Source organism: Erythrolamprus reginae, chromosome 5, assembly GCF_031021105.1.
Source record: "Erythrolamprus reginae isolate rEryReg1 chromosome 5, rEryReg1.hap1, whole genome shotgun sequence".
Taxonomy (NCBI): Eukaryota; Metazoa; Chordata; class Lepidosauria; order Squamata; family Dipsadidae; genus Erythrolamprus; species Erythrolamprus reginae.
Genome location: NC_091954.1, coordinates 49,846,114 through 49,871,213, shown reverse-complemented (window position 1 = coordinate 49,871,213; position 25,100 = coordinate 49,846,114). Strand labels below are relative to the sequence as shown.

At 41.4% G+C, this 25,100-nt stretch overlaps 1 protein-coding gene across 1 annotated transcript in view; it reads left to right on the top strand.

Moving 5' to 3' along the window:
* Window positions 1-25,100, top strand: part of LOC139168589 (scavenger receptor cysteine-rich domain-containing protein DMBT1-like) — a 100,948-nt gene that overhangs the window by 59,785 nt on the left and 16,063 nt on the right. The window contains exons 37-51 of the mRNA XM_070754212.1: window positions 1,394-1,420; window positions 2,381-2,719; window positions 4,412-4,438; window positions 5,394-5,732; window positions 7,063-7,089; window positions 12,980-13,318; window positions 14,959-14,985; window positions 15,947-16,285; window positions 16,407-16,445; window positions 17,557-17,583; window positions 19,166-19,504; window positions 19,624-19,662; window positions 20,093-20,122; window positions 20,443-20,502; window positions 22,868-22,915. Of these exons, the coding sequence (XP_070610313.1) occupies window positions 1,394-1,420; window positions 2,381-2,719; window positions 4,412-4,438; window positions 5,394-5,732; window positions 7,063-7,089; window positions 12,980-13,318; window positions 14,959-14,985; window positions 15,947-16,285; window positions 16,407-16,445; window positions 17,557-17,583; window positions 19,166-19,504; window positions 19,624-19,662; window positions 20,093-20,122; window positions 20,443-20,502; window positions 22,868-22,915 (2,046 nt within the window). The remainder of the gene's footprint in view (window positions 1-1,393; window positions 1,421-2,380; window positions 2,720-4,411; window positions 4,439-5,393; window positions 5,733-7,062; window positions 7,090-12,979; window positions 13,319-14,958; window positions 14,986-15,946; window positions 16,286-16,406; window positions 16,446-17,556; window positions 17,584-19,165; window positions 19,505-19,623; window positions 19,663-20,092; window positions 20,123-20,442; window positions 20,503-22,867; window positions 22,916-25,100) is intronic.

Below are 25,100 nucleotides of genomic sequence, written 5' to 3'. Positions count from 1 at the left end.
TAATGCTGCCATGCACCTTGGGGCGTTCATAACTGTTGTCACAAGGAAGATTCTGGGGTCATTTGCTCAGGGAATCTGAACTGCTTCTGTTTTAATAAAGTTATTACAGCATATTTCGGTACATTCATGTAAAGTGAGACCTGGTAGACAATGGAGTAATCATCTCTAGCTTAATAAAATATGTGGATTTACTGTTTTTCTTCAACCACCTATGGAAGCCTCTTACTGTAAATCACATGCTTTTCACCAGTTTTCACATTTAGCTTTTATATTCAGAGCTCTGAAATGTCTCTGAAGAGTGCAATGATGCACAGCTATAGAAATCACAATCACAGTTCACCAGCAGAACCTAGTTATAATGTGTCTAGAGATTTATGTTTAAGAACAAAATGTCGGCTAATTTTGTTTGTTTGTTTGGAAGGCTACATTGCATTGTTCATCTTGAGTAGACTGGTTTATGGGCAGTGCTTGCTTATTGAGCAAATTATAATAACACTGAAAAGTGAGACTTTCAACAGGTCCTTGAAGGTACGCTTTGTACAGGATCCCTGTGATCCTTTGGGCAATTGGCAATTGGTAAGCGTTTACAGCAGTCACAGCATCCTGGAATCATATGATTGCCATTTACAACCTTCATAGCCAACTTCCAATAAAGTCTATGAAAAAGGCCAAAATAAGTTGCAAGTCATGTGATGTGTGATCACACAACTTAATAATTGAGATGGAAGGCTCGCTTGCAGTCAGCAAATAAGCGCCATCTATACTTTCAGTAGTAACAAGGAACAGGGATCAGTTCCTATACTTTGAGCTAGGTCTGTTATTTTATTTTGGAATAGATTTATTACAGATTGAATGATTGATTGATCTATCACATTTCACACTTTTATTTCATTATATCAAGTTAAAGAAGAATAGAAAAGTATAAAAGAAAAGATTATGAAATAATGGCAATAGAAACATAGAAACATAGAACTCTGACGGCAGAAAAAGACCTCATGGTCCATCTAGTCTGCCCTTATACTATTTTCTGTATTTTATCTTAGGATGGATATATGTTTATCCCAGGCATGTTTAAATTCAGTTACTGTGGATTTATCTACAACGTCTGCTGGAAGTTTGTTCCAAGGATCTACTACTCTTTCAGTAAAATAATATTTTCTCATGTTGCTTTTGATCTTTCCCCCAACTAACTTCAGATTGTGTCCCCTTGTTCTTGTGTTCACTTTCCTATTAAAAACACTTCCCTCCTGGACCTTATTTAACCCTTTAATATATTTAAATGTTTCGATCATGTCCCCCCTTTTCCTTCTGTCCTCCAGTATAATACAACCCCATAGTTCATCCTCATCATTCTGCCATCTTCACTAATAGAAATTAATTCTTCTATTTTTAGGTACTGCTGTCACCACATCAGCACCTAGTATGTATTTTCTTAAATTTCTTTGTACTAAAAATCTTGTATCATCATTTAAGGCAGTGCTTCTAAATTTTTTCCTGTTATGCTCCCAATGAAGAAGTAAATATTTCGCACCCAAACCCCCAACTCTCCACCGAGGCACATTTTCAGCCCACCCTGCCTGACCTATTATTCCCAAATTGCACCCAGTTGCGAGATACACATCCTACTTGACACTTGTACCAGTACCTCCGTTGTGTTCCTCAGTGTTGTGCCCAGGGCAGCCCATTGTAAAGGAAAACATCTTGCAAGTTTGAGAGGTTTGATTGAACTCACAAGACGTTTCCTATTATAACAGGCTGCCCAGGAAACAATGCCGAGGAATGCGATGGAGGTACTGGTACTAGTGTCAAGTAGGATGCATGTCCTGCTCATGTCACTCATGTCCTGCTGGATACATGTCCTGCTCCCTGCAACAAAAAACCCCACAATCCCCAGGGTTACAAGCCTCCTCCCCCCCCCCCCCCGGTAGCATAGCTCCACATCCCCCGAGGATGTCCCGCCTCACTATTTGAGAAGCACTGATTTAAGGGGAAATAGAACCAGCAAAGTCTTTAACAAGATAGAGAAAAATAAGACTCATCCAATTTGCTTTTCACTGAAACAGAGCTTCCAAAGTCTATACATCCAACTGTGAATGATCCAAGAAAACCCCCGAAGATTTATACATTAGCTACTACATTAGCCCTAAACATGTATGCTTTTAAAACCACATTTAGCTACAGGGTGTTTAGATCACAGATCACAATATTGGGAGTTGTACACACACACATGCATGCACTTAGATATACACATGCAGAATGTTACCTCACAAAAAATTCCAGTTAGTAAATCCTGATACATCTCTTTAAAATGAACCCTGTAAGAATCGATGTAACATTTCACTGGGACAAACTGCTGTTTATATTCTTTTGACAATTGCAGAAAGTGACTTGGCAACAACAACAAGCTCATTGACTGTAAGGTTGATGAATGGAAAAAACAGATGCCAGGGTCGCCTTGAAATCTTTTACAATGGGAACTGGGGAACAGTCTGTGATGATGGTTGGGACGTAGAAGATGCAAAGGTTGTATGCAGACAACTTGCCTGTGGAGAAGTTATCAACGCCACCACAGAAGCCTCTTTTGAGCAAGGCACTGGTCCCATCCACCTAGAACAGGTTCAGTGCAATGGGAATGAATCATCCATAGAAGAGTGCTCCAGTTCAGGCTGGGGGATTCATCAGTGTAACCACAAGGAAGATGCTGGTGTCTTTTGCTCAGGTAACCATCTCCACTGTTGTTATGCTCCCCTGTCACTCAGAGGAAGAGCTTTCTTTATTTTTTTTCCATAGAAACAGTTTCCCTTACAACAAAGACTCCCACTATATTTAGTAAGTATTGTTTGTCTCTGCAAACAGTAAATGGTGTATTTGAGAACTTATCTCATTTTGCATAGAATCCATTCTTGATTAATGCTGCCATGCACCTTGGGGTGTTCATAAATGTTGTCACAAGGAAGATTCTGAGGTCATTTGCTCAGGGAATATAAAATGCTTCTGTTTTAATAAAGTTATTACAGTATATTTCAGTAGATTCATGTAAAGTGAGACCTGGTAGACAATGGAGTAATCATCTCTGGCTTAATAAAATATGTGGATTTACTGTTTTTCTTCAACCACCTATGGAAGCCTCTTACTGTAAATCACATGCTTTTCACCAGTTTTCACATTTAGCTTTTATATTCAGAGCTCTGAAATGTCTCTGAAGAGTTCAATGATGCACAGCTATAGAAATCACAATCACACTTCACCAGAAGAACCTAGTTATAATGTGTCTAGAGATTTATGTTTATTTTAAGAACAAAATGTCGGCTAATTTTGTTTGTTTGTTTGGAAGGCTACATTGCATTGATCATCTTGAGTAGATTGGCTTATGGGCAGAGCTTGCTTATTGAGCAAATTATAATAACACTGAAAAGTGAGACTTTCAACAGGTCCTTGAAGGTATGCTTTGTACAGGATCCCTGTGATCCTTTGGGCAATTGGCTATTGATAAGTGTTTACAGCAGTCACAGCATCCTGGAATCATATGATTGCCATTTACAACCTTCCTAGCCAACTTCCAATAAGGTCTATGAGAAAGGCCAAAATGAGTTGCAAGTCATGTGCTGTGTGATCACACAACTTAATAATTGAGATGGAAGGCTCGCTTGCAGTCAGCAAATAAGCGCCATCTATACTTTCAGTAGTAACAAGGAACAGGGATCAGTTCCTATACTTTGAGCTAGGTCTGTTATTTTATTTTGGAATAGATTTATTACGGATTGAATGATTGATTGATCTATCACATTTCACACTTTTATTTCATTATATCAAGTTAAAGAAGAATAGAAAAGTATAAAAGAAAAGATTATGATAATAATGGCAATAGAAACATAGAAACATAGAAACATAGAACTCTGACGGCAGAAAAAGACCTCATGGTCCATCTAGTCTGCCCTTATACTATTTTCTGTATTTTATCTTAGGATGGATATATGTTTATCCCAGGCATGTTTAAATTCAGTTACTGTGGATTTATCTACAACGTCTGCTGGAAGTTTGTTCCAAGGATCTACTACTCTTTCAGTAAAATAATATTTTCTCATGTTGCTTTTGATCTTTCCCCCAACTAACTTCAGATTGTGTCCCCTTGTTCTTGTGTTCACTTTCCTATTAAAAACACTTCCCTCCTGGACCTTATTTAACCCTTTAATATATTTAAATGTTTCGATCATGTCCCCCCTTTTCCTTCTGTCCTCCAGTATAATACAACCCCATAGTTCATCCTCATCATTCTGCCATCTTCACTAATAGAAATTAATTCTTCTATTTTTAGGTACTGCTGTCACCACATCATTCTTCTATTTTTAGGTACTGCTGTCCTCATCATTCTGCCATCTTCACTAATAGAAATTAATTCTTCTATTTTTAGGTACTGCTGTCACCACATCAGCACCTAGTATGTATTTTCTTAAATTTCTTTGTACTAAAAATCTTGTATCATCATTTAAGGCAGTGCTTCTAAATTTTTTCCTGTTATGCTCCCAATGAAGAAGTAAATATTTCGCACCCAAACCCCCAACTCTCCACCGAAGCACATTTTCAGCCCACCCTGCCTGACCTATTATTCCCAAATTGCACCCAGTTGCGAGATACACATCCTACTTGACACTTGTACCAGTACCTCCATTGTGTTCCTCAGTGTTGTGCCCAGGGCAGCCCATTGTAAAGGAAAACATCTTGCAAGTTTGAGAGGTTTGATTGAACTCACAAGACCTTTCCTATTATAACAGGCTGCCCAGGAAACAATGCCGAGGAATGCGATGGAGGTACTGGTACTAGTGTCAAGTAGGATGCATGTCCTGCTCATGTCACTCATGTCCTGCTGGATACATGTCCTGCTCCCTGCGACAAAAAAACCCACAATCCCCAGGGTTACAAGCCTCCTCCCCCCCCCCGTAGCATAGCTCCACATCCCCCGAGGATGTCCCGCCTCACTATTTGAGAAGCACTGATTTAAGGGGAAATAGAACCAGCAAAGTCTTTAACAAGATAGAGAAAAATAAGACTCATCCAATTTGCTTTTCACTGAAACAGAGCTTCCAAAGTCTATACATCCAACTGTGAATGATCCAAGAAAACCCCCGAAGATTTATACATTAGCTACTACATTAGCCCTAAACATGTATACTTTTAAAACCACATTTAGCTACAGGGTGTTTAGATCACAGATCACAATATTGGGAGTTGTACACACACACATGCATGCACTTAGATATACACATGCAGAATGTTACCTCACAAAAAATTCCAGTTAGTAAATCCTGATACATCTCTTTAAAATGAACCCTGTAAGAAGCCATGTAACATTTCACTGGGACAAACTGCTGTTTATATTCTTTTGACAATTGCAGAAAGTGACTTGGCAACAACAACAAGCTCATTGACTGTAAGGTTGATGAATGGAAAAAACAGATGCCAGGGTCGCCTTGAAATCTTTTACAATGGGAACTGGGGAACAGTCTGTGATGATGGTTGGGACGTAGAAGATGCAAAGGTTGTATGCAGACAACTTGCCTGTGGAGAAGTTATCAACGCCACCACAGAAGCCTCTTTTGAGCAAGGCACTGGTCCCATCCACCTAGAACAGGTTCAGTGCAATGGGAATGAATCATCCATAGAAGAGTGCTCCAGTTCAGGCTGGGGGATTCATCAGTGTAACCACAAGGAAGATGCTGGTGTCTTTTGCTCAGGTAACCATCTCCACTGTTGTTAGTACAAAATGATTTCATAGGAGGCTTCATAGCACAAGGTTAATAATGCTCCCCTGTCACTCAGAGGAAGAGCTTTCTTTATTTTTTTTTCATAGAAACAGTTTCCCTTACAACAAAGACTCCCACTATATTTAGTAAGTAAGTCTCATAGAAACTGTTTCATAGAAACAGTTTCCCTTACAACAAAGACTCCCACTATATTTAGTAAGTAAGTCTCTGCAAACAGTAAATGGTGTATTTGAGAACTTATCTCATTTTGCATGGAATCCGTTCTTGATTAATGCTGCCATGCACCTTGGGGTGTTCATAAATGTTGTCACAAGGAAGATTCTGAGGTCATTTGCTCAGGGAATATAAAATGCTTCTGTTTTAATAAAGTTATTACAGTATATTTCAGTAGATTCATGTAAAGTGAGACCTGGTAGACAATGGAGTAATCATCTCTGGCTTAATAAAATATGTGGATTTACTGTTTTTCTTCAATCACCTATGGAAGCCTCCTACTGTAAATCATATGCTTTTCACCAGTTTTCACATTTAGCTTTTATATTCAGAGCTCTGAAATGTCTCTGAAGAGTTCAATGATGCACAGCTATAGAAATCACAATCACACTTCACCAGAAGAACCTAGTTATAATGTGTCTAGAGATTTATGTTTATTTTAAGAACAAAATGTCGGCTAATTTTGTTTGTTTGTTTGGAAGGCTACATTGCATTGATCATCTTGAGTAGATTGGCTTATGGGCAGTGCTTGCTTATTGAGCAAATTATAATAACACTGAAAAGTGAGACTTTCAACAGGTCCTTGAAGGTACGCTTTGTACAGGATCCCTGTGATCCTTTGGGCAATTGGCTATTGATAAGTGTTTACAGCAGTCACAGCATCCTGGAATCATATGATTGCCATTTACAACCTTCCTAGCCAACTTCCAATAATGTCTATGAGAAAGGCCAAAATGAGTTGCAAGTCATGTGCTATGTGACCATACAACTTAATAATTGAGATGGAAGGCTCATTTGCAATCAGCAAAAAAGTGCCATCTATAGTTTCAGTAGTAACAAGTAACAGGAATCAGTTCCTAAATTTAAGCTAGGTTTTCTCTTTTATTTTAGATTAGATTTATTATAGACTGAATGATTGGTTGATCTATCTATCACATTTCTCACTTTTATTTCATTATATCAAGTTAAAGAAGAATAGAAAAGTATAAATGAAATATTATGATAATAATGGCAATATAATATAACCCCGTAATTCATCCTCATCATTCTGCCATCTTCACTCACAAGTTATTTCTTCTATTTTTAGGTACTGCTGTCACCACATCAGCCCCTAGTATGTATTTTCTGAAATTTCTTTGTACTTAAAATCTTGTATCATAATTAAAGGCAGTGCTTCTCAATTTTTTCCTGTTATGCTCCCAATGAAGAAGTAAATATTTTACACCCAAACCCCCAACTCTCCACCGAGGCACATTTTCAGCCCACCCTGCCTGACCTATTATTCCCAAATTGCACCCAGTTGCGAGATACACATCCTACTTGACACTTGTACCAGTACCTCCATTGTGTTCCTCAGTGTTGTGCCCAGGGCAGCCCATTGTAAAGGAAAACATCTTGCAAGTTTGAGAGGTTTGATTGAACTCACAAGATGAAGTAGACCCAGAGACAGGGTTGGAGCAATCGGTACTTTTATTCAGCTCAGAGAACAAGTGACAGCTCAGCAAGGTAAAGTGACAATTCAGCGAGTACCGACTGGCTCTGCCTGGAGAAACCGCTCCTTTTATATATTTGCGGTTCCCGCCAAAGCTAGAGCCGGCCGCGTCTGAGCCAATCAGGAGCGACTTCCTGCTTGGGCTCAGACAGCGCTGAAAGAGGAACAAACTATTTACAGAGTTACAAGGTAGCCATTACAGGATACAACACCCCTCCCCTCATAGTTGGACACATCCATCAAGAGAGCCATGTGACAAAGTCGTCCAATCGGTGGGGCCTCTGAGGAGCTCGCGCTGACCTGCGCAGTTCAATTTCTCCTTCGCCACCGACTGTGGAGGATGGCTCGCCGCTGTTCTCCCGGTGTGGCGGACTTGGCCTGGCGGGCCCAACGAAGGCTTCGGAGGACGAGGATGGTTCGGCGTCGCTGGATGGTTCCCCCTGGCCCGATAAGTCTCTTTGCGTGTCTCTTATTTCGGGCAATGTACTAAAGTCTGTTGAAGGAGGAGAGTCCATGTCAGCGGTTTGTGGCAATTGATTTTCTGTTCGCTTCCGAATGTGGTCTATGTGTCGTTTCCACAAACGACCATCCTCTAGTTTAACAACATAGGTCTTAGGTGCATTTTGCTTAACAATAATTCCCTTCATCCAGTTTACATTTCCATCAAAACTTTTTACATATACATTTTGTCCCAAATACATTTCTCTTTCAGGTTTTGTACACATTTGGTTATTATTAACACAGAACCTTGGGTTTAACCTGTCTAGTGGTGACCTCAACTTCCTTCCCATCAATAACTCTGCAGGGCTTACATGTGTGTGCGAGTTAGGGGTAATGTGTTGGGTGAGTAAGAATTGGTCCAAGTTCTGTTGCACATCCCCAGGGCCTGACCTGCGCAATGCCTCCTTTGCCACCCGTACGTAACGTTCTGCCAATCCGTTAGCCCAGGGCGAATAAGGCGAGATGAGGGCATGCCTGACCCCTAGGCCATCTAGGAACAATTCGAATTGCCTGGCTGTTAGCTGTGGCCCATTGTCAGACACTAAGAGATCTGGGCAACCATGGGATGCAAACAGTCTGCTCAATACCTTGATAGTGGCACTTGTGGTTATGTTGTTCATTGCTATTATTTCCAACCATTTGGAGAAGGCATCAACCACTATTAAAAAATACTGAGACCCCACTGGGCTAGCAAAATCAATGTGGATTCTAGACCAAGGACCAGCAGGCTGTTCCCACTCAGCCGGAGTTGTTTTGGGGGGACTGGGCCGTGACTCTTGGCACGGATCACACTTTGAAACCCAACTTTCAATATCAGCATCCAGCCCTGGCCACCATAAATGCCCCCTTGCCAGGCTCTTCATCCTGACAATCCCGGGATGACCCACATGTAACATTTTGAGTACCTTTCCCCTTAGGCTTTTGGGGATGATCACTCTATCCCCCCACAGCAAACAACCTTTTACATACGATAACTCAAGTCTTTTGTTTTTAAAATCACACAATTCAGGTTTCACAACATCATTTTGCCATCCCTTTAGAACACAGTTCACCACTTGTTTAAGGATTTGATCTTGCTGCGTGTGTGCAGCTACCTCTTTTGCTGTGGTTAGTGGGTTTTCCTCGAGTTCTATCATTAACACATCTGTGGAAGGAACAGGGTCTTCCACTAAGTCTGCTATGGGGCATCTGCTGAGGCCGTCTGCATGATTGATTTCCTTCCCCCCCTTGTGGGTGAGCTCATACTGATACCCTGAGAGGAAAAGAGCCCATCTGATTAGTCTTGGAGACATAAAAGGTGGAGTGGGCTTGTTGGGGGCTAGCAGGCCTAGTAGGGGTTTGTGGTCAGTGACTAGCTCAAAGCTTCTTCCAAAAATGTAATTGTGAAACTTCTTTACCCCTGCCACTAATGCTAGAGCCTCCTTGTCTAACTGGCTATAATTCCTCTCTGTGCTGGTCATGGTTCTTGAAAAAAATGCTATTGGGGCCTCTGTCTTATTAGGTAGAACGTGAGCTAGGACTCCTCCTATGCCGTACGGCGAAGCGTCGCACGTGAGTCTAATGGGTAGTGAAGCACTATATTGGACTACTACACTTTTAGAAGTTAATAAATTTTTTATTTGAGAAAAAGCTTCACGTTCAGTTTTCCCCCATGTCCAGTGGGCTTCCTTCTGGAGTAAACGATGGAGAGGCTCTGCTACTGTTGCCTTCTGCTTTAAAAAGACGGAATAAAAATTAAGGAGGCCCAAAAATGCCTGCAACTCATTCTTATCTCGTGGCTCTGGGGCTTCTCTAATTGCTCTCAGCTTCTCTGTTGTGGGGTGGATACCTTCCTTATCTATTTTATATCCTAGGAATTCTATACTGTTGGTTCCCCAGACACATTTATCAGGCTTGATTCTTAAACCTTTGTTCTGTAACCTCTTAAGTACTTCCCTTATTCTTTTGTTTACTTGTTTATTTATTTATTTATTTATTACTTAGATTTGTATGCCGCCCCTCTCCGAAGACTCGGGGCGGCTCACAACATGTAAAAACAAATCATAAGCAATCAGACAAATTTAAAATATTTAAATATTTAAAAAACCCATATACTAACAGTCATACACACAGACATACCATGCATAAATTAAACGTGCCCAGGACGTTGTTCCTGGTTTTCCCCTGCAATTAAGATGTCATCAAAGTATGGAATGGCCCCATTTACCCCTGACAATAGGCGTTCCATAATGCTCTGGAATATTCCTGGGGCTATGCTTACCCCAAACTGTAACCTCGTGCATTTGAAAGCCCCCCTGTGCGTTACAATTGTTTGGGCGTTTGCTGTTTGTTCATCGACCGGAAGTTGCTGGTAAGCTTGCGCCAGGTCGATCTTTGCGAACCTTTTCCCCTCCCCCAGGGAGTGTAGCAGTTGTTGCACAACCGGGATGGGGTAGGGGTGGTGTTGGAGTGCCTTGTTCAGGGTCGATTTGTAATCAGCGCAAACTCTTAAAGAGCCATCTGGCTTCAGAGGGGTAACTATGGGAGTTTCCCATGGCCCCTGTTCTACAGGGACCAAAATACCTTGGCTAATGAGTTTGTCCAGCTGTATGTCTAGTTTGGGGAGGAGCGGCAGGGGGACCCTGCGAGGTTTTAGTCTGATCGGTGGGACCTTGGGGTCAATAGAGAAAGATATAGGGGGGCCCTTATACAATCCCAATGTGGGGCTGAACACTTCGGGGAACTCTTTCACAAAGTTAGGCATATCATAACAGTTTACATTACACACACCCGAAATCTCGATCCCCAGTGGTTCCATCCATGCTAAACCCAGAAGAGAGTGCTTGGCCCCTGTTACAATAAGCATGGGAAGGGTACATTTAACATTCTTGAATGCGATAGGTACATTTGCTGTTCCCAAGACCGAGATTACTCCCCCCTGAAAGTCTCTAATCACCAAAGAGGTTTGATTTAGGTCAGCCTTAGATACATTAGGCATATACAGTTTAAATTTTTCCCAGGGCATGATGGTATATCTAGAGCCCGTATCCAGCTCCATTGAGCACGGTTGGTTATTGAGTAACAGTGATATAACAATTTTAGCCCCTTTTTTGGTTGCCGTGTTATTCACGGAAAATTGAGAGTTACCTCTATAGTAGTCGCGGTTAGCGGTTGAGTAGTTCCTTTGACCCGCGTTGCGGAATGGTCTCCTTTCTCGCGATTGGGGGGTCTGGTTTGGAGGTCGCTGGTATTGTGGTGTGGCAAATGTTTCCTCTGGCGCTGTTGCTCTGCATGCGATGGCGATGTGGCCTCTCCGGTTGCAACGGCGGCATGTAGCGTCTCGGAAGGGGCATCGATGGCGCTGGTGATTTCCCCGGCAGCCCGCGCAGGGTGCTGGGTGAGTATCTCTCAGGTGTCTCGGCTGGTCTTGCACCAGGAGGCAGTTGTCTCCGCTGGGAATTTGTTGGCTGAGGTTGTCTGTTTCCACGGTGCTGGGAGACGCGGAGTCGATTTTTGCAATGATTTCTCGCCTTCCGTGCTCTTTCAATTCTCTCGCCGCTGCGTCGGCTGCTTCTGCGGTTTGCACCAGTTTAATCACGGTTTGTAGAGTCGGCTCTTCTTCGATGAGGAGTTTATTTCTCACCGTGTTGCTTTTCATGCCGAAAACCAAGGCGTCGGTGAGGCGAGCTTCCGGGTCTTTAAACTTGCATTGAGCAAGTACTGTTCGCAGCCGCGTTGTAAACTGGCTGATCGACTCGGTTTCCCTCTGAGCCATCATGTGGAATTGATGCCGAAAAACCATGGCTGGTTTGGTCGGCTTGAAGTGGCTCGCCAGTTTTTGTTGTAGGACGTCCCACGCTGTGGCTCTTGCTTGTTCCGGTTCGGTGAGAGTTTGGGCAAGTCTGCGGATTTCTGCGCCGCAGTAGTTAAGGAAAATAGCCCGTCTGCGATCGGCTTCGGCGTCCTGCATTCCCGCCGCCTCGAGGAAGATCTCGAAGGTGGCCATGTACTCGTCCCATGTCGATTTCTCGGGATCGACGAGTTCCGGAGCCTGGCCGATCTGGATTTTGTCCATGTTGCACGCGAAGTTTCTTCCGTCCGTTCGTCGCCAGTGAAGTAGACCCAGAGACAGGGTTGGAGCAATCGGTACTTTTATTCAGCTCAGAGAACAAGTGACAGCTCAGCAAGGTAAAGTGACAATTCAGCGAGTACCGACTGGCTCTGCCTGGAGAAACCGCTCCTTTTATATATTTGCGGTTCCCGCCAAAGCTAGAGCCGGCCGCGTCTGAGCCAATCAGGAGCGACTTCCTGCTTGGGCTCAGACAGCGCTGAAAGAGGAACAAACTATTTACAGAGTTACAAGGTAGCCATTACAGGATACAACACAAGACGTTTCCTATTATAACAGGCTGCCCAGGAAACAATGCCGAGGAATGCGATGGAGGTACTGGTACTAGTGTCAAGTAGGATGCATGTCCTGCTCATGTCACTCATGTCCTGCTGGATACATGTCCTGCTCCCTGCGACAAAAAAACCAACAATCCCCAGGGTTACAAGCCTCCTCCCCCCCCCCCCCGTAGCATAGCTCCACATCCCCCGAGGATGTCCCGCCTCACTATTTGAGAAGCACTGATTTAAGGGGAAATAGAACCAGCAAAGTCTTTAACAAGATAGAGAAAAATAAGACTCATCCAATTTGCTTTTAACTGAAACAGAGCTTCCAAAGTCTATACATCCAACTGTGAATGATCCAAGAAAACCCCCGAAGATTTATACATTAGCTACTACATTAGCCCTAAACATGTATGCTTTTAAAACCACATTTAGCTACAGGGTGTTTAGATCACAGATCACAATATTGGGAGTTGTACACACACACATGCATGCACTTAGATATACACATGCAGAATGTTACCTCACAAAAAATTCCAGTTAGTAAATCCTGATACATCTCTTTAAAATGAAACCTGTAAGAAGCCATGTAACATTTCACTGGGACAAACTGCTGTTTATATTCTTTTGACAATTGCAGAAAGTGACTTGGCAACAACAACAAGCTCATTGACTGTAAGGTTGATGAATGGAAAAAACAGATGCCAGGGTCGCCTTGAAATCTTTTACAATGGGAACTGGGGAACAGTCTGTGATGATGGTTGGGACGTAGAAGATGCAAAGGTTGTATGCAGACAACTTGCCTGTGGAGAAGTTATCAACGCCACCACAGAAGCCTCTTTTGAGCAAGGCACTGGTCCCATCCACCTAGAACAGGTTCAGTGCAATGGGAATGAATCATCCATAGAAGAGTGCTCCAGTTCAGGCTGGGGGATTCATCAGTGTAACCACAAGGAAGATGCTGGTGTCTTTTGCTCAGGTAACCATCTCCACTGTTGTTAGTACAAAATGATTTCATAGGAGGCTTCATAGCACAAGGTTAATAATGCTCCCCTGTCACTCAGAGGAAGAGCTTACTTTCTTTATTTTTTTTTCATAGAAACAGTTTCCCTTACAACAAAGACTCCCACTATATTTAGTAAGTAAGTCTCTGCAAACAGTAAATGGTGTATTTGAGAACTTATCTCATTTTGCATGGAATCCGTTCTTGATTAATGCTGCCATGCACCTTGGGGTGTTCATAAATGTTGTCACAAGGAAGATTCTGAGGTCATTTGCTCAGGGAATATAAAAAGCTTCTGTTTTAATAAAGTTATTACAGTATATTTCAGTAGATTCATGTAAAGTGAGACCTGGTAGACAATGGAGTAATCATCTCTGGCTTAATAAAATATGTGGATTTACTGTTTTTCTTCAATCACCTATGGAAGCCTCCTACTGTAAATCATATGCTTTTCACCAGTTTTCACATTTAGCTTTTATATTCAGAGCTCTGAAATGTCTCTGAAGAGTTCAGTGATGCACAGCTATAGAAATCACAATCACACTTCACCAGAAGAACCTAGTTATAATGTGTCTAGAGATTTATGTTTATTTTAAGAACAAAATGTCGGCTAATTTTGTTTGTTTGTTTGGAAGGCTACATTGCATTGATCATCTTGAGTAGATTGGCTTATGGGCAGTGCTTGCTTATTGAGCAAATTATAATAACACTGAAAAGTGAGACTTTCAACAGGTCCTTGAAGGTACGCTTTGTACAGGATCCCTGTGATCCTTTGGGCAATTGGCTATTGATAAGTGTTTACAGCAGTCACAGCATCCTGGAATCATATGATTGCCATTTACAACCTTCATAGCCAACTTCCAATAAGGTCTATGAGAAAGGCCAAAATGAGTTGCAAGTCATGTGCTGTGTGACCATACAACTTAATAATTGAGATGGAAGGCTCATTTGCAGTCAGCAAAAAAGTGCCATCTATAGTTTCAGTAGTAACAAGGAACAGGGATCAGTTCCTATACTTTGAGCTAGGTCTGTTATTTTATTTTGGAATAGATTTATTACGGATTGAATGATTGATTGATCTATCACATTTCACACTTTTATTTCATTATATCAAGTTAAAGAAGAATAGAAAAGTATAAAAGAAAAGATTATGATAATAATGGCAATAGAAACATAGAAACATAGAAACATAGAACTCTGACGGCAGAAAAAGACCTCATGGTCCATCTAGTCTGCCCTTATACTATTTTCTGTATTTTATCTTAGGATGGATATATGTTTATCCCAGGCATGTTTAAATTCAGTTACTGTGGATTTATCTACAACGTCTGCTGGAAGTTTGTTCCAAGGATCTACTACTCTTTCAGTAAAATAATATTTTCTCATGTTGCTTTTGATCTTTCCCCCAACTAACTTCAGATTGTGTCCCCTTGTTCTTGTGTTCACTTTCCTATTAAAAACACTTCCCTCCTGGACCTTATTTAACCCTTTAATATATTTAAATGTTTCGATCATGTCCCCCCTTTTCCTTCTGTCCTCCAGTATAATACAACCCCATAGTTCATCCTCATCATTCTGCCATCTTCACTAATAGAAATTAATTCTTCTATTTTTAGGTACTGCTGTCACCACATCAGCACCTAGTATGTATTTTCTTAAATTTCTTTGTACTAAAAATCTTGTATCATCATTTAAGGCAGTGCTTCTAAATTTTTTCCTGTTATGCTCCCAATGAAGAAGTAAATATTTCGCACCCAAACCCCCAACTCTCCACCGAAGCACATTTTCAGCCCACCCTGCCTGACCTATTATTCCCAAATTGCACCCAGTTGCGAGATACACATCCTACTTGACACTTGTACCAGTACCTCCATTGTGTTCCTCAGTGTTGTGCCCAGGGCAGCCCATTGTAAAGGAAAACATCTTGCAAGTTTGAGAGGTTTGATTGAACTCACAAGACCTTTCCTATTATAACAGGCTGCCCAGGAAACAATGCCGAGGAATGCGATGGAGGTACTGGTACTAGTGTCAAGTAGGATGCATGTCCTGCTCATGTCACTCATGTCCTGCTGGATACATGTCCTGCTCCCTGCGACAAAAAAACCCACAATCCCCAGGGTTACAAGCCTCCTCCCCCCCCCCCCCCCCGTAGCATAGCTCCACATCCCCCGAGGATGTCCCGCCTCACTATTTGAGAAGCACTGATTTAAGGGGAAATAGAACCAGCAAAGTCTTTAACAAGATAGAGAAAAATAAGACTCATCCAATTTGCTTTTCACTGAAACAGAGCTTCCAAAGTCTATACATCCAACTGTGAATGATCCAAGAAAACCCCCGAAGATTTATACATTAGCTACTACATTAGCCCTAAACATGTATACTTTTAAAACCACATTTAGCTACAGGGTGTTTAGATCACAGATCACAATATTGGGAGTTGTACACACACACATGCATGCACTTAGATATACACATGCAGAATGTTACCTCACAAAAAATTCCAGTTAGTAAATCCTGATACATCTCTTTAAAATGAACCCTGTAAGAAGCCATGTAACATTTCACTGGGACAAACTGCTGTTTATATTCTTTTGACAATTGCAGAAAGTGACTTGGCAACAACAACAAGCTCATTGACTGTAAGGTTGATGAATGGAAAAAACAGATGCCAGGGTCGCCTTGAAATCTTTTACAATGGGAACTGGGGAACAGTCTGTGATGATGGTTGGGACGTAGAAGATGCAAAGGTTGTATGCAGACAACTTGCCTGTGGAGAAGTTATCAACGCCACCACAGAAGCCTCTTTTGAGCAAGGCACTGGTCCCATCCACCTAGAACAGGTTCAGTGCAATGGGAATGAATCATCCATAGAAGAGTGCTCCAGTTCAGGCTGGGGGATTCATCAGTGTAACCACAAGGAAGATGCTGGTGTCTTTTGCTCAGGTAACCATCTCCACTGTTGTTAGTACAAAATGATTTCATAGGAGGCTTCATAGCACAACGTTATTAATGCTCCGTTATCACTCAAAGGAAGAGCTTACTTTCTGTATTTTTTTTTCCATAGAAACAGTTTCCCTTACAACAAAGACTCCCACTATACTTAGTAAGTATTGTTTGTCTCTGCAAACAGTAAATGATGTATTTGAGAACTGATCTCATTTTGCATAGAATCCGCTCTTGATGAATGCTGCCATGCACCTTGGGGCATTCATAACTGTTGTCACAAGGAAGATTCTGGGGTCATTTGCTCAGGGAATATGAACTGCTTCTGTTTTAATAAAGTTATTACAGCATATTTCAGTACATTCATGTAAAGTGAGACCTGGTAGACAATGGAGTAATCATCTCTGGCTTAATAAAATATGTGGATTTACTGTTTTTCTTCAACCACGTATGGAAGCCTCCTACTGTAAATCACATGCTTTTCACCAGTTTTCACATTTAGCTTTTATATTCAGAGCTCTGAAATGTCTCTGCAGAGTTCAACGATGCACAGCTATAGAAATCACAATCACACTTCACCAGCAGAACCTAGTTATAATGTGTCTAGAGATTTATGTTTATTTTAAGAACAAAATGTCGGCTAATTTTGTTTGTTTGTTTGGAAGGCTACATTGCATTGTTCATCTTGAGTAGATTGGTTTATGGGCAGTGCTTGCTTATTGAGCAAATTATAATAACGCTGAGAAGTGAGACTTTCAACTTGTCCTTGAAGGTATGCTTTGTACAGGATCCCTGTGATCCTTTGGGCAATTGGCAATTGGTAAGCGTTTACAGCAGTCACAGCATCCTGGAATCATATGATTGCCATTTACAACCTTCATAGCCAACTTCCAATAAAGTCTATGAAAAAGGCCAAAATAAGTTGCAAGTCATGTGATGTGTGATCACACAACTTAATAATTGAGATGGAAGGCTCGCTTGCAGTCAGCAAAAAAGTGCCATCTACAGTTTCAGTAGTAACAAGTAACAGGGATCAGTTCCTATACTTTGAGATAGGGCTGTTATTTTATTTTAGATTAGATTTATTATAGATTGAATGATTGATTGATCTATCTATTACATTTTACACTTTTACTTCATTATATCGAATTAAATAATAGAAAGGTGTAAAAGAAAAGATTAAGATAATAATGGCAATATAATAAAACCCCATAGTTCATCCTCATCATTCTGCCATCTTCACTAATAGAAATTAATTCTTCTATTTTTAGGTACTGCTGTCACCACATCAACACCTAGTATGTATTTTCTTAAATTTCTTTGTACTAAAAATCTTGTATCATCATTTAAGGCAGTGCTTCTCAATTTCTTCCTCTTATGCTCCCAATGAAGAAGTAAATATTTCGCACCCAAACCCCCAACTCTCCACCAAGGCACATTTTCAGCCCACCCTGCCTGACCTATTATTCCCAAATTGCGCCCAGTTGCGAGATACGCATCCTACTTGACACTTGTACCAGTACCTCCGTTGTGTTCCTCAGTGTTGTGCCCAGGGCAGCCCATTGTAAAGGAAAACATCTTGCAAGTTTGAGAGGTTTGATTGAACTCACAAGACGTTTCCTATTATAACAGGCTGCCCAGGAAACAATGCCGAGGAATGCGATGGAGGTATTGGTACTAGTGTCAAGTAGGATGCATGTCCAGCTCATGTCACTCATGTCCTGCTGGATACGTGTCCTGCTCCCTGCGACAAAAAAACCCACGGTCCCCAGGGTTACAAGCCTCCTCCCCACCCCTCCGCGGAATAGCTCCACATCACCCGAGCATGTCCAGCCTCACTATTTGAGAAGCACTGATTTAAGGGGAACTAGAACCAGCAAAGTCTTTAACAAGATAGAGAAAAATAAGATTCATCCAATTTCCTTTTCACTGAAACAGAGCTTCCAAAGTCTATACATCCAACTGTGAATGATCCAAGAAAACCCCCAAAGTTTTATACATTAGCTACTACATTAGCCCTAAACATGTATACAGTGATCCCTTGATTATCGCGAGGGTTCCGTTCCAGGACCCCTCGCGATAATCGATTTTTCGCAATGTAGGGTTCCGGAAGTAAAAAGATCACGCATGCGCGATCTTTTTCTTTTTAATGGCTGCGCATGCGCAGATGGTGGAGCTGGGGAGCGACGGAAGTGCGGAAGCCGACAGATTGCTTTGGATGTCGGCTGCCCCCGCCCCCCCGGCACCCGCTCGCCTGCCGTTCGCCGCTCGCCCGCCCTTCACCCGGCCACCCGCCGTTCGCTTGCTGCTCGCCCGGCCACCCGGGTTCGGGGGGGTGCTGGGAAGCCCCCCAGGCTGGCTGCGACCTTTTAAAACAGCCGCGCCGCTTCCCAGCTGAGTCCTGAATCCAAACGCCAAAGGCGAACTTCCGCGTTTGGCTTCAGGAGTCAGCTGGGAAGCGGCGCGGCTGTTTTAAAAGGTCGCAGCCGGCCTGCGGGGCTTCCCAGCACCCCCCCAAACCCCCAACCCAGGTTCGGGGGGGTGCTGGCAAGCCCCCCAGGCCGGCTGCGACCTTTTAAAACAGCCGCGCCGCTTCCCAGCTGACTCCCGAAGCCAAATGCGGAAGTGGGGGTTTTTTAATTAATATTTTTTGAAAAATCGCGATATAGCGTTTCGCGAAGATCGAGATCGCGAAACTCGAGGGCTCACTGTACTTTTAAAACCACAGGGTGTGTTTAGATCACAGGATCTGCAGAATGTTACCTCATTAAAAAATCCAGTTACTAAATCCTGATACACCTCTTTAACATGAACCCGGAAAGAATCGACATAACATTTCACTGGGACAAACTGCTGTTTCTATTCTTTTGACAATTGCAGAAAGTGACCTGGTAACAACAACAAGCTCATTGACCGTAAGATTAATGAATGGAGAAAACAGATGCCAGGGTCGCCTTGAAATCTTTTACAATGGGAACTGGGGAACAGTCTGTGATGATGGTTGGGACGTAGAAGATGCAAAAGTTGTATGCAGACAACTTGCCTGTGGAGAAGTTATCAATGCCACCACAGAAGCCTCTTTTGGGAAAGGCACTGGTCCCATCCACCTAGAACAGGTTCAGTGCAAAGGGAATGAATCATCCATAGAAGAGTGTTCCAGTTCAGGCTGGGGGATTCATCAATGTAACCACAAGGAAGATGCTGGTGTCTTTTGCTCAGGTAACCATCTCCACTGTTGTTAGTACAAAATGATTTCATAGGAGGCTTCATAGCACAACGTTATTATTGCTCCTGTCACTCAAAGGAGGAACTTACTTTCTGTATTTTTTTTTTCATAGAAACAGTTTCCCTTACAACAAAGACTCCCACTATAATTAGTAAGTATTGATTCTCTCTGACAACAATAAATAGTATATTTGAGTACTGATTTCATTTTGCATAGAAGAACATGTCATAAAATAATAATTTGGGAAAAATGAAATTCCTTAATGATGTTATTTAGGAACATGTAAAACTGCCAAAAATGTATGTATTATGCCACAGATTTATTTTCACTGAACACTGAATCCTTACTTTTTGGATTCCTGCTCTCCTGACCCTCTCTATGAAGATTAGTATACTAGAGTCTCATGATAAAGGCTCTAAAACCAAAACCAAAATCATGTATAGTATTCCAAACTATATTTTCTCATTTTCAGAGTTAAGCTTGCAAAAAATTACTGACAATAATTTTAAAAAATTGTGTGTCTCCCTTTTCTTTCTTCGTTCATCAAAATCTGCCATTTCTTTTCTCTTTGGTCTCTCTAGCTCCCACAAAAAATGCATTAGAAGTACCAGGTATTTACATTTGGATATTTTTCTAATTTATCTGATCTGTGCATTATACTGCAAACATATTATCATTGTTGTTGTTGTTGTTATTATTATTATTATTATTATTATTAATTAGCCCCTCTCCGAAGACAATATTCTTTTGTGTCTTTAAAATGTTGCATTGTAGCACCTCCAATATGATGTTTTATTTGAGCAAATGAATTTTTGAAAGCTTTTCTGGTGTACTCCCTAAAATGATCTCCCATTATTATACTATTATTATGTTGAATTTAAAATTATTTTCAGTCCTAATGTTAAATTATATTTGCTCTATTTATTACCAGTTCAGAATTCATCTACTAGACCTATTCCTGGAGTAAGCACACCACATCCGATTATTCCAGGTCACTAGATTAACCAATCTCCTGATTAAAGGGACTTGAGCAGTAATAATTAAATGTTCAGTAACATTTTGTGATGACTTCTTTTCCTTCTGCAAAATGAACAAAATATTCCAAATTCATTTTTGTCTGCAAAAAATGCAAATATAGAAAATTATATGGGTACTTATTTCTTTTCCACTCCATTATTTTTCTCAGCACATTCTTCATTTCACCATTTTCATTTGGTCTATCTAGATGATATGTAGCAAGAAGAAACGTTGAATAGTCTTGTCTGGAATATGTGGAAAATTCAGCTAACCGTTTCTGTATTTGCATACAAACATACCATTACAGTGGTACCTCGGTTCTCGACCGCAATTCGTTCCAGAAGTGTGGTCGAGAACCAATTTGGTCGAGTACCGAATTAATTTATCTATCCCATAGGAAATAATGGAAATGGGTTTAATTGGTTTCCAGCCCCTATTTCCTTTATTTCCTATGGGATAAAGATATGAGGTCTAAGCACTCCAAGCTGTAGTAAGGGTGGGGGCAGTTTCGGGGGGGGGGGGTGTCCTTTCCTCAGTGGTTCGTCTTCTTCCCTTTAAGCAGTTACACCAACTTTCTCTTTCCCGGCAGTAGCGACGGCGGCCGCGGCTTTCCTTAGAGCAGCAGCAGCGCCGGGAACATGAGATGAGAAAGGGAAGCCGCTGACGTTCCCAGCACTGCTGCTGCTCTAAGGAAAGCCTCTGCCGCCATCACGAAGGAGAAAGTTGGTGTAGCTGCTTAAAGGGAAGGCGAACCACTGAGGAAAGGAGCCCCCCCCCGAAACTGACGGTATTGAGCTGCCCCTACCCTTCCTACACCCTTCCGCTCCAAGCTGTAGGGAGTGGGGGGGCGGCTGCAATACCGTCAGTTTCGGGGGGGCTCCTTTGGTTCGTCTTCCCTTTAAGCAGTTACACCAATTTTCTCTTCGACGGCAGCAGAGGCTTTCCTTAGAGCAGCAGCAGCGCCGGGAACGTCAGCAGCTTCCCTTTCTCATCTCACGTTCCCGGCGCTGCTGCTGCTCTAAGGAAAGCCTCTGCTGCCGTCGCTACTGCCGGGAAAGAGAAAGTTGGTGTAACTGCTTAAAGGGAAGATGAACCACTGAGGAAAGGAGCCCCCCCGAAACTGACGGTATTGCAGCCGCCCCCCCACTCCCTACAGCTTGGAGCGGAAGGGTGTAAGAAGGGTGGGGGCGGCTCAATACCGTCAGTTTGGGGGGGAGCTCCTTTCCTCAGTGGTTCGCCTTCCCTTTAAGCCGCTACACCAACTTTCTCCTTCCTGACGGCGGCAGAGGCTTTCCTTAGAGCAGCAGCAGCGCCGGGAACGTTAGCGGCTTCCCTTTCTCATCTCACGTTCCCGGCGCTGCTGCTGCTCTAAGGAAAGCCTCTGCCGCCGTTGGGAAGGAGAAAGTTGGTGTAGCTGCTTAAAGGGAAGACGAACCACTGAGGAAAGGAGCTCCCCCGAAACTGCCGGTATTGCAGCCGCCCCCCCACTCCCTACAGCTTGGAGTACGACTGGGAGGCTGTTTAGTGGGCGGCCAGAATGGGCGTGTCGGATTCCGACTCCCATTCCTTCTCACCCCATCCCCTCATTTCAGATAATAAACAAAATTTTCTGTGGCTGTTCGGTATCCAAATTTTTGTTCAGATACCGAAGCAAATTTTTGCCGAAAATTTTGTTCGGTATCCGAAATGTACAAGAACCAAAGCGTTCGAGTACCGAGGTACCACTGTATTTTGGTGAAAGACTTATGAAACCTAATAGGATAGATAGTAGTTAGCCTACTGCCAAGTAGTTAGTCTACTGCCAAGAAGGGGAAGAGAAAGAGAGTTCAATTAAAGGTTAAATAACATCACTCAAGGAAAAATGGTTTTGAAACATTGGGTGGCTCAACTTGTATGAGAGTAATTGGATAGTGTTTACTGTTAGAGGTGACTGCTACAACACTATATACAAGGAGGGTTCTTTTTGGACTGCAACTAGGTATTAGCTATGCTAAATAGGTATTTCAGTTCTTAATAAACTCTTAAAGCAAATGATGCTCCAAAAAATTGTGGATAACTGGAGTATTTGTTCTTCCATTTGTTCTAAGCACTCTTTGGAATGGAATACTAAGTAGAAATATAATTTTTGACCTATGTTGGCAAAAATCAGCCAACATTTTCACCATCACATAAATTTGTGATTTGTCATGTGGAATGGAGATAACTGAGGCATTTTTTAATAATTATATCATGTAAAATCTCTCCTGAACAAAGGATTCAAAACAAATATTAATTGTAAGATGCTTAAATTTGTGATTTGTCATTATTCAAGTAACTGATTTTTTATCTTTTCCTTCTAGCATCAAAATCTATAGCTTTTCCTAACACTCAGAAGCCCACTCCTTCTGGTAAGCTATCGGGCTGAAGTTTCTTTTCAGCATCAATTAACTAATTTAAAATTACAATCGTATAACATATTTTTTTCAGAAACTAATTCACTGAAATGTTCTTCAGCAGTACACATGTAGGATTATGATCTAAGTAGTTTTCTTTCTTTCAATGAAAGCCCCTTCTCCTTTTTTTAAGATATTAAAATAATAATATTTTTTTAAAAGCAGAAGGTAATACCTAGTTAGCTTACTATTATGTAGCACCCACACAGCGATCTTTGTATATCAAATGCTGAAAAGAAATTATCACCAAATTTGAAATACAGACTACTTAGCTACAAAAGTAATAGTGGTTTCCTTCTCAGAAATCTAAAATAATAGATGTTTAGTTGTTTTGTTTTTTCTAGTTCATTTCCTTGCTTAACAATTTCTCTCATGTTTGACAATAATATACTGTATTAATTGATTGGATTTATTTTCAGTTTTAAATTTAATGTATCCTAAACATCATTCTAAATGGAAGAAATAGAAGTTCTTTAGCCAAGAAAAACAAAATGTGAAGGTATAGTACACAGTATGTGGTACATTGCTCAACAGTAGTAACTGTGAGAGGGATCTTGGAGTCTTAGTGGACAACCATTTAAATATGTAGTGTGCAGTAGCTGCCAAAAAAAGCTAACACAGTTCTTGGCTGCATTAACAGAGGGATAGAATCAAGATCACGTGAAATGTTAATACCACTTTTAATGCCTTGCTAAGGCCACACTTGGAATACTGCATTTAGTTTGGGTCGCCACAATAGAAAAAGGATGTTGAAACTCTAGAAAGAGTGCAGAGAAGAGCAACAAAGATGATTAAGGAACTGGAGACTAAAACATAGGAAGACTGGTTGCAGGAATTGTGTAGAGAGGTAGAAATCACAGGCACATGGTTTCTAGAATGCTTTGTCCAAGTTGGAAATATCTCTCTAGGATGAGCAGAGCTGTCTCATGTTGAGAAACAAGCTCTCTCTCTCTCTCTCTCTCTCTCTCTCTCTCTCTCTCTCCCTCCCTCCCTCTGATCATGCTGTGTGCATGATCTGCACTTGCAAGTTTATTTTTATAACCAGTTTCCTGTATGTACAAATATAAAACATTAATTTTTAATTTAACCCAGTTAGAGGTAAATAGTTACTTTGTGACATATAGCATGACTAGCTAAAATAAACAGGAAAGTATCTTAATTAAGTAGACAAACAGAAGGACTTCGATTACCTAAAATCAACATAGACTTAAACAATTATTTCCTTAAACTTAATCAAGAGGGGTGAGTTGTCTCTGTCCAGCACCTAGCTTCTTTAATCCAATCATGGTTGGTTTGACCTTTGCTGTTAGCCAGAGCTGAACAAGCATGTAACATGTAATGCTTTAAATAATTCAGAATAATGAGATGCTTTATTGCCAATATATGTGTGCATATGATTGCAATAATTGATAATAACCTACAGAACTAGGTATGTCTAGTTTAATGATAAGAAGGACTAGGGGAAGATCTCCAAGTCCCTTCCAACTCTGTTATTATTGTTGTTGTTGTTGTTATCGTTACATAGGCAAGGATACTTCCAACCTCTGGGATATTTAAGCAATATCTTCACTTTATAATTTATTCTTGTTTTTTCGCTTACCCATTCTCATGTAGGTTAAAAATCACACAATGGATTTGTCTTGATTTTTTTTTCTTCTTTCTTTTGAGTTTTATTGACCCAGATGCAGGGAATGTAGGTTGCCTCCTCTCAAGTTGTTATTTTTTCCCCATACTACTTTTATAAATGGCTTTATTTGACATGCACAAACAAGTGTTATTTCCTGGATTTTTTGTATATTTATTTCAGTAAAATTATACATGTGTGTACCAGTGGCGAGTTCCTCTCAGTTGCTTACCGGTATGCTGCGCCTGCATCCTGACAATTCGGACATGCGCACTCACACAATTTTGCTTTTGCATATGCATAGGAAGCAAAAAAGTATCAAAATCTCATGCATGTACAATTTTGGGAATTTTTTGCTTCCATTTTTTTGCAGAAGCAAAAATTGCTGAGACCTCACACACATGTGTCCCTTGCAAAATTTTGCTTCTGCGCATGCACAGGAAGCAAAACATGCAATTTTTTAAAATAAAAAATATGGTGCCGCGTGATGGACTGGTAAAGACGGCACCAGAGCCG